Here is a 15,151-nt window from a genome sequence, read left to right as displayed (position 1 = left end):
ATCTGATTCTTGACTCATACTCTGTTTTCATAGATGAAGAGTATGAACTGAGTTGATTTCATTATATCATGGTGCAAACTAAGTCACTGTGATTTCCAAGTTACCAAACAGGAAGCACTTGCCAGATTTAATACAAGTATTTCTTTTTTTTTTTTTTTTTTTTTTGAGACAAAGTCTCGCTTTGGTTTCCCAGGCTGGAGTGCAGTGGTGCGATCTCAGCTCAATGCAAGCTCCGCCTCCCAGGTTCACGCCATTCTCCTGCCTCAGCCTCCCGAGTAGCTGGGACTACAGGCGCCTGCCACCACACCCGGCTAATTTTTGTATTTTTTTAAGTAGAGACAGGGTTTCACCATGTTAGCCAGGATGGTCTTGATCTCCTGACCTCGTGATCCACTCACCTCAGCCTCCCAAAGTGCTGGGATTACAGGCGTGAGCCACCATGCCCAGCCTAATACAAGTATTTCTACTTGGAAATCTCAGCCCATGAGACACTGGCCAATGATTTTGGTAACTAAGTATTTTCTTTCAGTGTGTGTAATGTATATGAATTGTTGAAAGAAGAAAGTTGGCAAACACTATATAATTGTTACAGATCTGTTAGCATACTTCCTTGATTATTAACTTAGGTTTGAAACTAAACTTAGAGCTTCAAAACTCAATGAAGTAAAACACATGTAACAGCTAACAGAAAAATGAACTGCGAAATAGAGTAAGAGAGAAAAGCCTTGAGAGTTAATAATGCTTTAAATACTTATAAAGTTTCTTTTTAATTAAATTAGCTGTAAATTTGTCATAATTCAATATTGACACCATGGCCCTTCTAAGTTTTACCTTAAAGTTCTTAAATTGAGAAATAATTTTAGTTCAGTCAACTCATGTTATTTTTCATGTTTTATGTATGATTAATTACTAACAAACAATTTTATATGACATCTACAATTCTAATTCAAACCTTGAAATTATAGTTTTTCTAGCTAGTGTTTCCACTGTTTTCCTTTTGTTAATTAATCTAAGAAAAGAACAGGCATTTAATTGTATTTAACTTGTAATGTACTAATGCTTTGTCATCCACTAAATTTACAATATCAGAAAGATTATTGTCACTATGAAACAATACAATTTGGTGCTGCACACATTCTCATGGTATAAAAATTGTCTGTCTCTTTCACAGTGTTTTTTTAAAATCGTGGTAAAATGCACATAATATAACATTTGCCGTCAACTCTTATGCATAGTTTAATTGAACATTGTTTGGGGAAAAGAAGCAGGTGAGACAGTGGAGAATAATTTACGTTGAAATTGTAGTTTATCCTGGGATTACTAAGATATTCCTTGCTGAAGTTATGTTTTGAGTCTTCAGTGGAATTTCTAGTCATCATCAACCTGAGAATCATAGGCTAAAATTAATGAACTAACTGTTGGAAAAGAGAGACATTCCTCCCACCAACCTTCCACCTCCCAATAGAGACTTTGATAATGGCGGTTTTTTTGTTTGTTTGTTTGTTTTATAACATACCTCTGCTATTGGTGAAATACTCTCTGGTTAATAGCCCAAACCATTCAGTCTCCTGCCTAGATAACCTCCTGTCTCCAGGGTATCTAGGTGCTACCAGACACCTATCTGACTAAAGGGTCATGGTTGTTTAACAGCGAGGAGTAGCCAGCAGCATGCTGGCAGGTTTGGCAGGTGTTACCTCGTGGTAGGGAGCCATATTCAATCAGTATTGAGAAGCAACAGCAGCACATGGGCTGGTCTTACCAGGTGTTATCCAGGTGTTGCCCAGGCATTACCAGGCAATGGTAGGGATGACCCGGTGTTACCCAGGTGTCACGATGGTGCAGAGCCATATTTAGTCATCAGGGAGGAGCAGCAGGCAGCACACAAGCGGGTGTTCCCAGGTATTGTTCAGGTGTAACCCACGTGTTTCCAGATGTTACCAGTAATGAGCCCTGGTTAGGGATCACTGGAGCATCAAGCAGCATGCTGGTGCTGAGCCGCATGATGTTCCTAGTCTCCCCGTAGACTTCTGTTCACCAAAGCTACCACATTTCTTATATTCCTAACCCTGTTGTGACATCAGATAAACAGAAAGTGTCCTCCTTGTTCATCTTCCACTTCCAACGTTGAGGAACCATGGCAGCCCTTCATTGGATGGCCTTTGCATTGGTTTAGGTAGCCTGAATGGTTGTAGCAAATGGAACTTGACATGTACAAGACTTCAAACACGTGTGTACTTGCTTTATACCCATGGAGCAGTTCAAGGCAGCTGTTTCTGGCAGGGTGCTGTCCTTCTCCATATGGGCAGACAGCATTCTGGCGTCTCTCCTCCTGTGGCCCCACCATTCCCTCATTCCCTACAGCTGCGGTGCCACCCACATCCAGCTAATAAAGAAGAACATGGGGGCACCATCCCCCACCATCTGCAAGCCTCGGTCCACAGTGGCACAGAACTTTGCTGATTATGTTCCATTAACAACAACATAGCCACCCCCAGGTAAAAGAGACAGTGAAATTTAACCTGGCTATCACAGGCATTCCAGGTGAAAATGCATTTTGATAAAAAAAAGTCACTTTGATAGGAGAAAAGAAAACAAATACATCTATTTTGTTAAACATTCAAGCAGACTTCATGTGTCTTTAATGGAGTAGTAGTTATCATGGAAACCATCTCCCATAAGGATAAAAGGAGGCTTGGTGCAAAAGTTAGGGTTATGGTGATCATCTTTTCAGCCGTCTTCTATAAAGCAAAAAGAAGGTTTGGGATAGGACTGGGTGGAGGGCTGGGGCTGGTGGGGCTGTCTTGGCCATTCTCTTCCATAGGAAAAAGGAGGGCAAGAGCACAGAGAGCATCCTTCCCTTTCATTCCCTGGGTGGGACAGCTTTTAGAAGTCTCAGCAACTCCTCTGTTCAGTGGCAGAAAAAAGCCATTATCTTCCAGTTGCAGCTCCTGTCTTAGGGATGACCGAGTGCTGTCCTGAACCTTTTTTTCCTAAGGAAAAATAGGCATTTGATAAATGGCTCTTTCACATTACTCAGGCTTTTTCAATAATGTATTCCTCTAATAAGTCCAGGGCTTCCTATTCTCACTAATGGTTGATTGATTCTGGGCTCAACCAAAATGTGCTCAGCAAGATGCTGTTCAGACCCCAACTATGTCACAGATAACATAGGTGTGGGCTGATTTTTAAAGAAGATTCACATTCTTCTACTGCACAACTCATTGACAATTCCATATTAATAGTAAAGGCTGGAAATTATTGAAATATGTTCAATTAGCAGGCTTAGACAACTGTGCTACATAATACCAATAAATATGTTACCATTGTGAGAATTGTTAAGTTTTATAGAGCTCTTGCTATTTTGATGAGTATTTATGATATATGAGAAAATAGCCAGATGCAATGGCTCATGCCTGCAATCCCAGTGCTTTGGGAGGCTAAGGGTGGGAGGATTGCTGGAGGCCAGAACTTAATAGTACCCTGGGCAACATAGCAAGACCTCATCTCTACAAAAAATAAAAATTAGTCAGGGATGGTGGTGTGTGTCTGTAGTTCTAGTTACTTGGGAGGCTGAGGCAGGAGGATTGCCTGAGGTTGGGAGTTCAAGGCTTCAGTGAACTATGATTGCACCACTGCACTCCAGCCTGGGGTGACAAAGTGAGACCTTAACTGTAAAAAAAAAAAAAGGAGAAAGAAAAAATTAAAGACAGTGATGTGTTATAAGTGTAATGTATATAATCCAAAAAGGGCTCTCAAATTGTACTGAACAGGTTTTGTGACTATTTATAATCAGTTTTTTTGACAAACATCTTTGATCAAGATAGAATATATGATCTGTGAACGTGGGCACATATACATGGTGTTTGTTGCATGCAATATAAAATAATCACTTATGGATTATGTTCCTTTGAGAAATCAGCACAAAATGTCACTTGGATAGGAGAAAAGAAAACAAATACATGCATTTTGTCAAATATTCAAGCAAAGGTTTGGTGGGGAAAAAAATGTTGAACTTCCTTTCAGACGTCTTGGAAATCAGACTTCATGTGTCTTTAATGGAATATTTTTAAAAATTCTTCTTTGACTTAGCCTCTCTTCCCCAAGAAGAGCTACGAATGCTTGACCAGCTGTGAGTTCCTCAAATACATCCTGTTGGTGAAGCAGGGGGACTGTCCGGCTCCTGAGAAAGCCAGTGGATTTGCGGCCGCCTGTGTTGAAAGCTGCGAAGTTGACAATGAGTGCTCTGGGGTGAAGAAATGTTGTTCGAATGGGTGTGGACACACCTGTCAAGTACCCAAGACTCTGTACAAAGGTAAGAGGCAGCACTGGGGGTGTGAAGAGGCGTGCAGTGTCACATGTATCTGTGTGTGCCTAGGGAAGGGTGTCCATCATAGGTGTGAAAAGTCTATAAAACAGAAAATCTTAAGAAAATTTATTTTATACCACATACAGACATCTGAACATATTCACGGACCCATAAAGATTAGCCATATTAACTCGACTTGGGGCAGAGCAAGTCATTCATATTAATTCTTTTTAATTTGACATATGTGATGGACAGCAACAATTCAGGAACATTTTTGTCTTTTTCTCCAGTCAGACTGATTCAAGTAAGCTCTACTAGGTACACTGGAATAAATCGATTTAAATCCTTAGAAAATAGGCTGGGAGATGAAGCACACTTGAAAAATGCATAAGAAATATACTGATATTGTGCTTTTTCTGCCGATATGACCCAAGAACATTAGTGTCGTTGTACAGATCTTAAATATTTTCATTAGTGCCTTGAGATTCTAGACAAAGGATTTCCCTTCCTCAAAACATGGAGGTTCAATTTATCAAACAGTTTAGCAAATGCAATAGTTTGCATTCAGAAGCCATTTCTAGAGCACTTAGCTCCTTAATATCAAGTGCTGCTGATCATTTTCTGTAAATGGGACTAAGCTCTTTTAAAGCCAAGATGAATCCATTATATTATGTATAGTTTGGGATACCATCAAAATACACTGTGACATATAACATTTTGTTAATTTTGGGGGTCTCATTGAAGAGTAATATAGAGCAGCAGTCCCCAACCTTTTTTGGCAGTAGGGGCTGGTTTCATGGAAGACAATTTTTCCATGTTGGGGGAGGGGCCAGGGGATGGTTTTGGGATGATTCAAGCACATTACCTTTATTGTGCACTTTATTTCTATTATTATAACGTTGTAATATGTAATGAAATAATTATACAACTCACCATCATGTAGAATTGGTGGGAACCCTGGGCTTGTTTTCCTGCAACTGGATCGTCCCATCTGGGGGTGATGGGAGACAGTGACAGATCATCAGGCATTGGATTCTCATAAAGAGCATACAACCTAGATCCCTCCCATGTGCAGTTCACAATAGGGTTCATGCTTCTATGAGAATCTACAGCTGCTGATGATCTGACAGGAGGTTCAGGTGGTAATGTGAGTGATGAGGAGTGGCTGTAAATACAGATGAAGCTTTGTCCACTCACCCACCACTTACCTCCTGCTGTGTGACCCAGTTCCTAACAGGCCATAGACTGCTACCAGTCAGTGGCCCGGGAGCTGGGGACCCCTAATATAGAGTCAGTCAGTAGGCAGTATTCATTAAAGTACAGAGAGAGTAACAGATGCCTTTCTTTCTCTGTGTCTTTCACACACACATGCCAAATCCATATTGTTTCTAAATACCGGTACTTAAAAAAAATGTGTATAAAGCAGTATTCACCATCAATGCCAGTTTTGATTTATGTGCTGGCTGCCTATTTTTGGAAGTCCATGTTACTCTAACACTTACAACAATTCACATCTCCCAGAAGTTAAGTATCTGTCCCATCTTCCTTTAGCTCCCACTTGGGAATACTTTCCTCTGAAATCTATGTAATTCAACCGTTTTTTTTTTTCTTTATCGTTGGAAACACACCGTAAGTACTATGTCTTACGTTCAAAATAATCGCTGCTTTTCTCTTCTTACCAAGTAATGTTTCTTTAATAGTTTTAAACTTTTATTGTGTTCATGCCTCTTATTTTAAACTATAGCAAGTCACTTTTGCAAATTTAAAACCATCTAACTTTTAAAGCATCTGTTACTATGAAATCTTATCTGTCATTAAAGATAATAGGCTATGTATGAGTAGCATTCACCATAAAAATAGGATGCTTTGGGAATGGTCTTTTTAAACCCTTTTGTAAAACCTGTAGTGTTTTAAAGAGATAATATAAATTAAAATATACACTTTTATAAAAGGACTGAAGAGTTAGTATGAATTTCAAATATGCCTGTTTCACTTGAGAATAAGGGGAATATTGTAGAAAGGGCGAGAATAAATGATTAAGTATGCAAGGACACTTTCAATGTAAAACTACGTTTAACGAAACCAGGTGAACTTTTGTTAAAGTACTGAAGTCACTCTTCTACTACAAATTAGCTCTTAACGTGGATTTTTGTGGAGAGACAGAATCAATGGGAATCAACTACAAATAGAATAAACAGACTCTGTTAACCTGACAATGACTTTTGTGTAATGAAGACAGTCAACTTAATAGATTATTTTGCAAAAAAAGATACATATGTGTATATATGTATATACACATATATATATACACACACACATATATGTGTATATATATATATGCAGGTAGATATTTTTTCTTGCTTTCTTCAGTAGTCCCTCAAGGAGGGCTGGTTTTCATGTCCTGGGAACTTTGACAGTGCCTCTGAATATGTTAGTGTGTGTAAAAGGAGGGCAAATAGAGCCTGTAGCAACTCCTTCATCATCTTAGCTAATGAGCCATTTGAAGTCCCTTTTGGCATTCCCAACCTGGAGTCCAGCTGCTTCTTCACTCTCAAAAGAGGAGAGGGGGGCTGATGTACACAAGCCCCAGGGAAAGTGTCCGTTCCAACCCATCCCTTGGCTTTGCAAGGAGAAAACCATGTGCCCAGTCAGTGCACAAACCCAACCTGCAATCTTAGGATAGTCGTGATCACTGTCTTTCCTACCTCCAAGATGCCTTCTTACTGCCCCAAACAAACTAATGTGAAATAAGATTGCCTCCCTCTCTCTGTCTCTGCTAGGTCTGTGTAGTTGTTTTCCTTAATAAGAGTGGGAGTCATGGTGGGTTGAGATTATCTAGTCCTGCTCTCCATTCTCAGCTGCTGAAACTGAGGTTGCAGGCTATGCCTAAGTGATTTGGTAGTAGGTAGCAGAAATAGATCTAACATCTGCTCCCACCTGAGCTAGCTCTCCTGTCATTTTTATTTTGAATGTATGGATCTCTAATGGAAACACTCATTGGGCATGGTTGTGTTATGATATAATAGGCTAACTAAGGCCTGGCACAGTGGCTCACCCCTTTAATCTTGGCACTTTGGGAGGCTGAGGCAGGAGTTCAAGAGTAGCCTGGGCAAGATGGCAAGATATCCCTATCTCTACAAACATAATAAAATTAGCTAGGCATGGTGGCATGTGCCTGTAGTCATAGCTACTAGGGAGGCTGAGGTAGGAGGATCATTTGAGCACAGGAATTCGAGGTTACAATGAGCCATGATCATGCCACTGCACTCCAGTCCGGGCAACAGAGTGAGACCCTGTCCCAAAATGTATCTAAATCTATTATCTACCTGTCTATCTAATAGGCCAACTAAAAGATTTGTCAATATAGAATATTTTTAATCTAACAAAATTACTACTTTATGAATCATTTTAGGCTAACGAATAACATGGGATTGTTTTACATTGTAGAGTTGAAGCGTATAAAACTAGATAGAGAGTGTGCTATATGGAGAACCAAATTCTATGGGATAAATATTGAAAACCTGAAGTTCCTCATTCATTCATTTTTTATGTATTAAAGTGTTGCATAGTGCTGTTTGGAAATCCGAAATAACATTTTCTTAATATTTTCCCCAGTTTACCTTTACAAGGGGCGGCTGTCACTTGGATGGAGAAGTATTGACACATTTCAGTTGAATACACATTTATGGAGTGCCTACTATTTGCTGTCATCTATAATGGGCATTGGGGTGCAAGGATCCATGTGACACTCACCCCCCCACATGGTCCAGTAGTTTATTACTGAGATTGTCATGCTCACCATACTCTTTAAATGGGCAAATTGTTTTTCTAACCTTTAAATAAATGGACATTTACCAACCTCTGTATATATTTTATTTCATTAATGAATTAATTTTTAAAAATATTTTTAAATTATAAAAACCCATAGATACTTTCTGTTTGGTCTGCTGTGTTTGTGGAAGGGAAGATAGAAAGTACTGGTTTTATAGCTTCAAGAGCTTTTTATACTGGTCACTTGAGTTTTTAAAAGCGATGGGTGTCTTGAAAATATGATTTTGGGCTATGCTGTAAGAACTGCACTTAACTGATGCCTGGAAGTAAGTTAACCTTCATAGACTATAGTTTAAAACAAACATCAGAGATCCTTTCTTTTACTTTTTAAGTAAAATTATTAGCATCAAAATGAAGGCTTGGAAATATTAACATGATTGGAGATGCCTGCTGGTACTAGTTCTATGAAATGCAAAACTTCATATAGTTGTAGAAGTCTACAGGTAGAACACAAATGGGTGCATTTGAGGGCACTTCCTTTCTCCTTTCTATTTCTATTTCCTTTCTAAGTCTATTTTATGGCTTGGTGAGACAATCTTTCCTCCAGAGGGTGATATATTTTACTATTTTGTTGCCAAATCCCACTGCCTCTCTTGGCTTCCAACTGTAGCAAAAATGGTTTGGGCAGGGAGAAAGAAAAGTTAAAAAATTTTACAAACGTAAAGATTCAGACTAATTTGTGACCTATAGTTTCCCTTTGCCATGGATAAACCAAGAATTAATTGTACGTCAGTCTGTTTCTTTTCAAAAAGACCCGATCATAGAGTTGATTTAATATTTCCACAAATAATTAATATATAAAATATTTAAACTTCAGACCTCTGGAAATAGATGTATACAACTTCTCACAAATAAATTTTCAACATTTTGCATCCAGTAGCCCAATGCCTTAATGTGATGTAAATACAAATTCTAGAGTTCTAATTACCTTTATGAGAAATATCAAGTAGTGATTAAATCACTAGAACAATACATCTTGCTACATTTTTATATCATTTAGATTCATGATAAAAATTAATAGTAATAATAAAATCTCACAATGAGTATGCAACTGTAGATTGCTTATCCTAATTGATTTTTCTATCCATATATTTTCAACATTTTTAAAAAGCATTGGGTTTCTGTTCCTTTGATTTCAGCAGAATATTTCTTGCATTTCAAAGAAAAAAACTGGACGTCACATATTGCAGGTTGCCATATGATAACATTTGTAAATTTTTCAACAGAATCATTTAGATTTCAGATGACTAATTTGTTCAAAAACAATTTTAAAGAGAAAAATGCTAATCATTTACATAATAAAAAACACATTGAGAAGAGATCCACTCTATACATCTGGTTATGCAGTTGGGATGCTGGTTCAGCCAGTGAGGACTGTGCGCACCGGCAGTGAGGGCTGGAGGTCTTGAGCGGGGGCTGAGCCCCATCTGCACACAATTACAGTAGAGCGCTGGAGTTACTTCCAATCAAAGGAGCCAACTGACTTTAATGGAAAGCAGATGGACTATTTCTTAACATGCAAATTGCAGGGTCATGCTTCATCATAATTAAAGAGATTTTTAAATGAAGAAATTTGAACTGACATCGCCCTGATGCTCATTACATTTGATTAAGGCTGTTGGTCCTTGAATGCTATTCAAGATTAAAACCTTACAGCGAGGGCACTGGGCTGCTTGGATTGGCTTCTGGTGAGCTCAGGTTACTTCGGAGGCTATTTACTGTAGCTGTATTTACTCTAGAAGATTATACATTGGAAAGCCAAAGAGAAAGGTAGATTCAGAAGTCTCGGAGAATGTGCTCTATGAGTTTGAAGAATTGGTCATCATTTTTTTTACTATGCACCAAGGAATCAAGTAAATGATGAAATGTTGTCTGCGGCTACTCTCTCTCGCCTTATCCCCTTTGGTAGAACTATTTGTCTGGCATATGCAGGCCAACCTTCAATGCAAGAATGATACTAAATGATCACCTTGTTGAGATTGGTTTTTCATCACTCTGAACAAATTTTGGTGGCTTTTTTCTTGACACAAAACATCCAGAGCTGCTTCTATTAAAATCAATTAACTTTGGGATTTCTCTCCGATCAGGAATTGGTCTTTTTTTTTTTTTTTTTTTTTTAATGGGAAAGTCCTATGGTCAATGTAATAAAAACGTTCTATCTTGTAAACATTTTGGCATTGCTTTATTTTCTGGTATTTATCTTTTTAAAAAACAGAGTGAATGTACATGTGAGCAATAAGACCATGCTGGAAAAGAGATCTGAGTTGCTTGAAACAATATATGATAAAGATGGCAGTACAGAATACTTATGATAAATCTTCACCCTTCCCTAGGTGACTTTCAAACAGAGTAGGGATTACCATTGTTGCAGTGGTTTGCATAAATGTTGCACTAGTCTCTTATTTCCACAGACATATTCTTGAGTGAAGAATAAGAAAGTGGGTTTGGCTATTCGTTCAGCAAACATTGACTGTTCATTGAACATTTGCTATTGCAGAATGTTCTCTTCTGGGACATTGTGAGGTGCGGGAATGAAGGAGACATGGTTTTTGACCTCTGGGGGCTGTGGCTTAATGGGAAGACAGGCATCATTAAATGAATTTGCTGTAGCAAGAGGCAGTTAAATGCATGTCTTGACAGTTACAGGCTCAACATTGAAGGGGGGCAAAAGAATAAAGCTTTTATTTCCAATTGAGAAGTTTAGGGGAAGTGTCACAGAGGGATGGCATTTGGTCCGAGCCTGGAAATATTCAAGGGTCTACAGTTAGAAAGCAGAAGGCAAGACATTTCAGAATGAAAACAAACAAGCAAACAAAAAAGACCATAAACAGGCCATGGTATTATTAAGTACCTGGCAGTGTGTTTGTAGGAAAGCTGGGTTTAAAGATAATATCTGTGACAAAAAATTAAAGATGTACCAGGAGATAGATTGACAAATAAATGGTAGCCAATTATGAAGAAGGATGCCTTGAAGGGGATGCCAAGAAGTTTCCCTTCATTCTGTAGAGAATGAGATGCAATTAAAGAGTTTGGGAAGCTGAAGGAGAGAACCTTGCTTCTACTTTAGAAAAATAACCCCAAAGTACCAATAAGGGGACAGTAGAAAAAGAGATTGAGATGCAGGGAAATAGGTTGAAAGGTCAGAACAAGGAAGGGAGTAAAGTCAGGTGGCCATCATGGAGACAGAATGATTTGATAATTCTTGGAAATGTACTATGCAGTAAGACAACTAAATGTTGTTAGCTGCAAGAACATATCAAAAAGGTTCTAAGATCCCTTAGACATCCTAAAGAATAAAGTTGTCATAAAGATAGATATCCCAGGAGAAGGGACATATCTGGGACAGAGAAATTCAGCAGGCAGGTGGAAAAGATGATCTGCAGTTTAGCCAGGGATTAGAGATAGATTGGAAAAACATTTGCTTAGCAGCAATATGCTAATCATCCAAGTCAAGTTACCCCCATTGCTATGGTTATGCACTGAGATGAAAAGTTTACAATACAAGCTTGAAATAAATGCATGTCATGGCAGAACAGGAGTCAAAGACTGACTTGGTGAAGTTCCAGATCCACCAGGAAAGCTGAGGATCTTAGAATGTCCAAGGGATTTGCATATCTATCAAAACCACCTCTTTTCTCTCTCTTTCTATGTGGCCTTTTCTAATATGAAATGTAGAAAGCAGCAGATAATTCAGAGAGAAACCTGAGATCAGATTGTAGTCCCAGGCAACTAATTTAATATTCCTTAGATTCAATTATCTCCTATTCAACATGTAGATAGTTAACCCTTTACCCACTTCACAAACTCACAGTGAGGATCAGATGAGACAAATTTATTGTAAACTAAAGGTCACTACTCAGCCATGACCCATCAGTAATAAAGGAGACTGCAATAGGTATGGTAAACATTTTCTCCAGAAAATAGTTTTTTTCAGATTAATTACTTTTGACCATATATAAATATGCTTTAAAAAATTATTCAATTCCATCCATCCAAATCTTTGATGACTTTAAAATTTTCTTAAACAAGACTTACTATGAATTAAGATCCAAATGAAATAGGAGTTGAAATTCAACCATGTCAACATGCATCAAACCTTATTTGCATTTGTTGTTTGCACATTTTCCAGTTTCTTCTGTGTTTAAACTTACAAAATGGAAGAAGAAATAGAGCATTCTTAACTAGCTTTTGAAATGAGTTTTCAATGCTTTCAGCAAACGACCATTGTGGACAGAAAATTCTATTAATGGTAATTGGTGTTCTTGGTGTTGATGGCATTCACCATCATGGAGCCATAGATTCTATTTCATTCAGTTAGTTTTGCGTATTCTATTAGTATTACAAATTTCTTTACAAATTCCCTTTCTGAAATGCCTGCTATTTTGAACTGTGGTTCTTCAATATATCAGTTGCCAGACAACTTGCATGTACAGAAGGCGAGAAAGAAATCAGAATGATTAACTACTTTAAAATGAAACACCTGTGAGAAACTTTTGAAGCGGCGCACTCACTCATGCCAAAACCAAACATTATAAATTCATTATTTTCCAATGTTAAGCCATTAAGACTATAGGGGAATGCTTGAGCAATTGATTGAGGAATCCAAAAGACTTGAACTTTGGAAATCACTCTTAGGAGATTTCACATGAAGAGATTTTGCTTTGCAGTGTTTTCCTTAAATGAAAAACTCCCTGAGAAAGAAGGAAGATCAAATCTGGAAACCATGTTATAATGACCTTAGGATATATCAATAGACACAGAGCATGATAAAAAATGGGAAAATGATTTGAAACTCTTTATAATGATCTCCTAGTGTGAATTCCATGTTAACCTCAAGTGAAACAACCTTGTAACATGATTTATTCAAAAGAATGCACATGAAATGATTGCTGTAGAGATTACTAGGGAAGAAGCCACTTGTTCAGAATCAGGAATCAATTTAGTCTGTCTTATTAAAAAAAAAACAAAAAAAAAACAAGTTAAAAGAAAAGGAGCAAATAGGTGAACTGAGTGTCAGAAGACTTCAGATGTGAAACCCTGTATGGAGAGGCCACTTTTATGAAAGGAAATCTCAGTTGTCATCAGATCAGATTCATCTCTTCCATATTTGTTCTTCCTCAACTTTTACTTCAATTTGAGTCACACGCAGATTGTTTTAATTGATACGGTCCTGTTTCAGGTGTCCCCCTGAAGCCCAGAAAAGAGTTACGATTTACAGAACTGCAGTCTGGACAGCTGGAGGTTAAATGGTCCTCGAAATTCAATATTTCTATTGAGCCTGTGATCTATGTGGTACAAAGAAGATGGAATTATGGTATCCATCCTAGCGAAGATGATGCCACTCACTGGCAGACAGTGGCCCAGGTAAAAACCTCATATAGACTTTGATTTTCATCCTGGAGGTAGTGTCTGCTACATACCTACGCACATAAAATTAACTTGCTATGCCTCAAAATAGCTTGACTACAGAAATAAATTACTCAGATATGAAATGAACATCATAGGGGTCTTCTAAAGAGAGGATGAGGTTCATAGATACAAACGAATGTGCTCAGAAACTCGACCATTGGCTTAATTTGTTCAAATACACATGGAAGGGAGATAATTTTATAACCTGATTATTCACATGTATTTTCTCCAAGAACCACGTTTTCCTCAGCTAAACTCAAAGCCAACTAGAGTAAGGGAAATGCAACATTGTAAGGACTAATTTGACATTTAATCATCTAAATGCCTTCTCTTCTGTTTCTCCTGCATTTACACCTTTATTCCACCCACAGACTTTAGGAGCATGGGATAAGATTTGTATCACAAAATTACTTAGTAGGACAGAGCCAGCAGCCCATAAATCTTCACTAAGTGCTTTCTTCTTTGTCTTAGTCAACTTAAAAACTGATATACCACCTGCATGGCAACACTCCCACAGAGTGCTTCCTCCTCTTCTGTCTTGTTGATGAGAAAAGCAAAATATTTTCTTTCTTTTTAAGAGCTGTTAAATCCAGTACCAGCTGCTACCCCCCCCCACACACAAAAGAAAACCCTACATAGATATAAAAAGTAACAGATTCTGAATGTGAAACTGTTTCATGCCTTTAGACAACTAAAATGCCTTCTCCACATCTATGTCTATAGGAAAAAAAATCTCACCGTATGTTGATTAGATCATTTTTTCCAAGGACTAGATTCCTATTTTTTTTTTCAGTAAATGTAAAATAAATGTCAATATTTAGATGTTTGGAAGATGAATATCTTCCAAATAGCAGTATCTCAGAGGGGTTAAGCACTAAAATAAAACAATGTAAAACCCCAAAATAAATAAGAAGTTTGATGTAAAAATACAACATTAAATTAGAAAAAAAAAAAAAAACCTGGTCAAATAAATTTAGTAATTCTATTCTATACCTATATTTTATATTTAAAAAATTTGCTTCAGTAAAACATAAAGCTAATCAGAATATAGCCTGAAATTCCATTTGATTTACACGGCATGCTTTCATAAATCATGGTATAGATTCATTTGTAATTTTTCCAAATCACTTAAAGATTTATGAAAGTAACTGGCAATAAGATCATCTCTTTTATCTCCAAAAGATTTTTGGAAAGTGAAAAGCTCTTTTATTATTGTTGCTGGTATTATTTTTTACTGTTAAATGCTACATGTAATACTTCCTTCTCTGCTGAACTCTGTGGATACCATGCTGACTTTAAGCGTTTTAAATTCACAGCTGAAACTCTAAATGATGAAGTTGAAAGTGTTTTCTCAAAGTCTGCCAAATCAGGTAGAAAGCCACATGTAAGGGTTCATATTCTTCCTTTGATCTCAAAAATGTTCAGCTTCTTTTAGATATTGATGTAAACATGACAGTCATTTTCACATTAAGTTATTTTAAGCTGAGGTTATTATAACCTGAAGTTTGGGAGTGTTCAAATCCAATCCTGTTTCCTTAGTTTCATCCACAGATCCAAGTTGAGTTCGGCACCTGGTGTAGATGAGGGCATAGACTGTAGATGGTT

General features: G+C 37.6%; 1 protein-coding gene across 1 annotated transcript in view; it reads left to right on the top strand.

The window, feature by feature from the left end:
- The window catches only part of ANOS1 (anosmin 1), a 168,753-nt gene that overhangs the window by 132,889 nt on the left and 20,713 nt on the right, over nucleotides 1-15,151 (top strand). The window contains exons 4-5 of the mRNA XM_032757967.2: nucleotides 4,090-4,312; nucleotides 13,317-13,501. Of these exons, the coding sequence (XP_032613858.1) occupies nucleotides 4,090-4,312; nucleotides 13,317-13,501 (408 nt within the window). The remainder of the gene's footprint in view (nucleotides 1-4,089; nucleotides 4,313-13,316; nucleotides 13,502-15,151) is intronic.

Source organism: Hylobates moloch, unplaced genomic scaffold (assembly GCF_009828535.3).
Source record: "Hylobates moloch isolate HMO894 unplaced genomic scaffold, HMol_V3 SCAFFOLD_7, whole genome shotgun sequence".
In the NCBI taxonomy this organism is placed as follows: domain Eukaryota; kingdom Metazoa; phylum Chordata; class Mammalia; order Primates; family Hylobatidae; genus Hylobates; species Hylobates moloch.
This window is presented reverse-complemented; position numbering and strand designations above follow the sequence as displayed.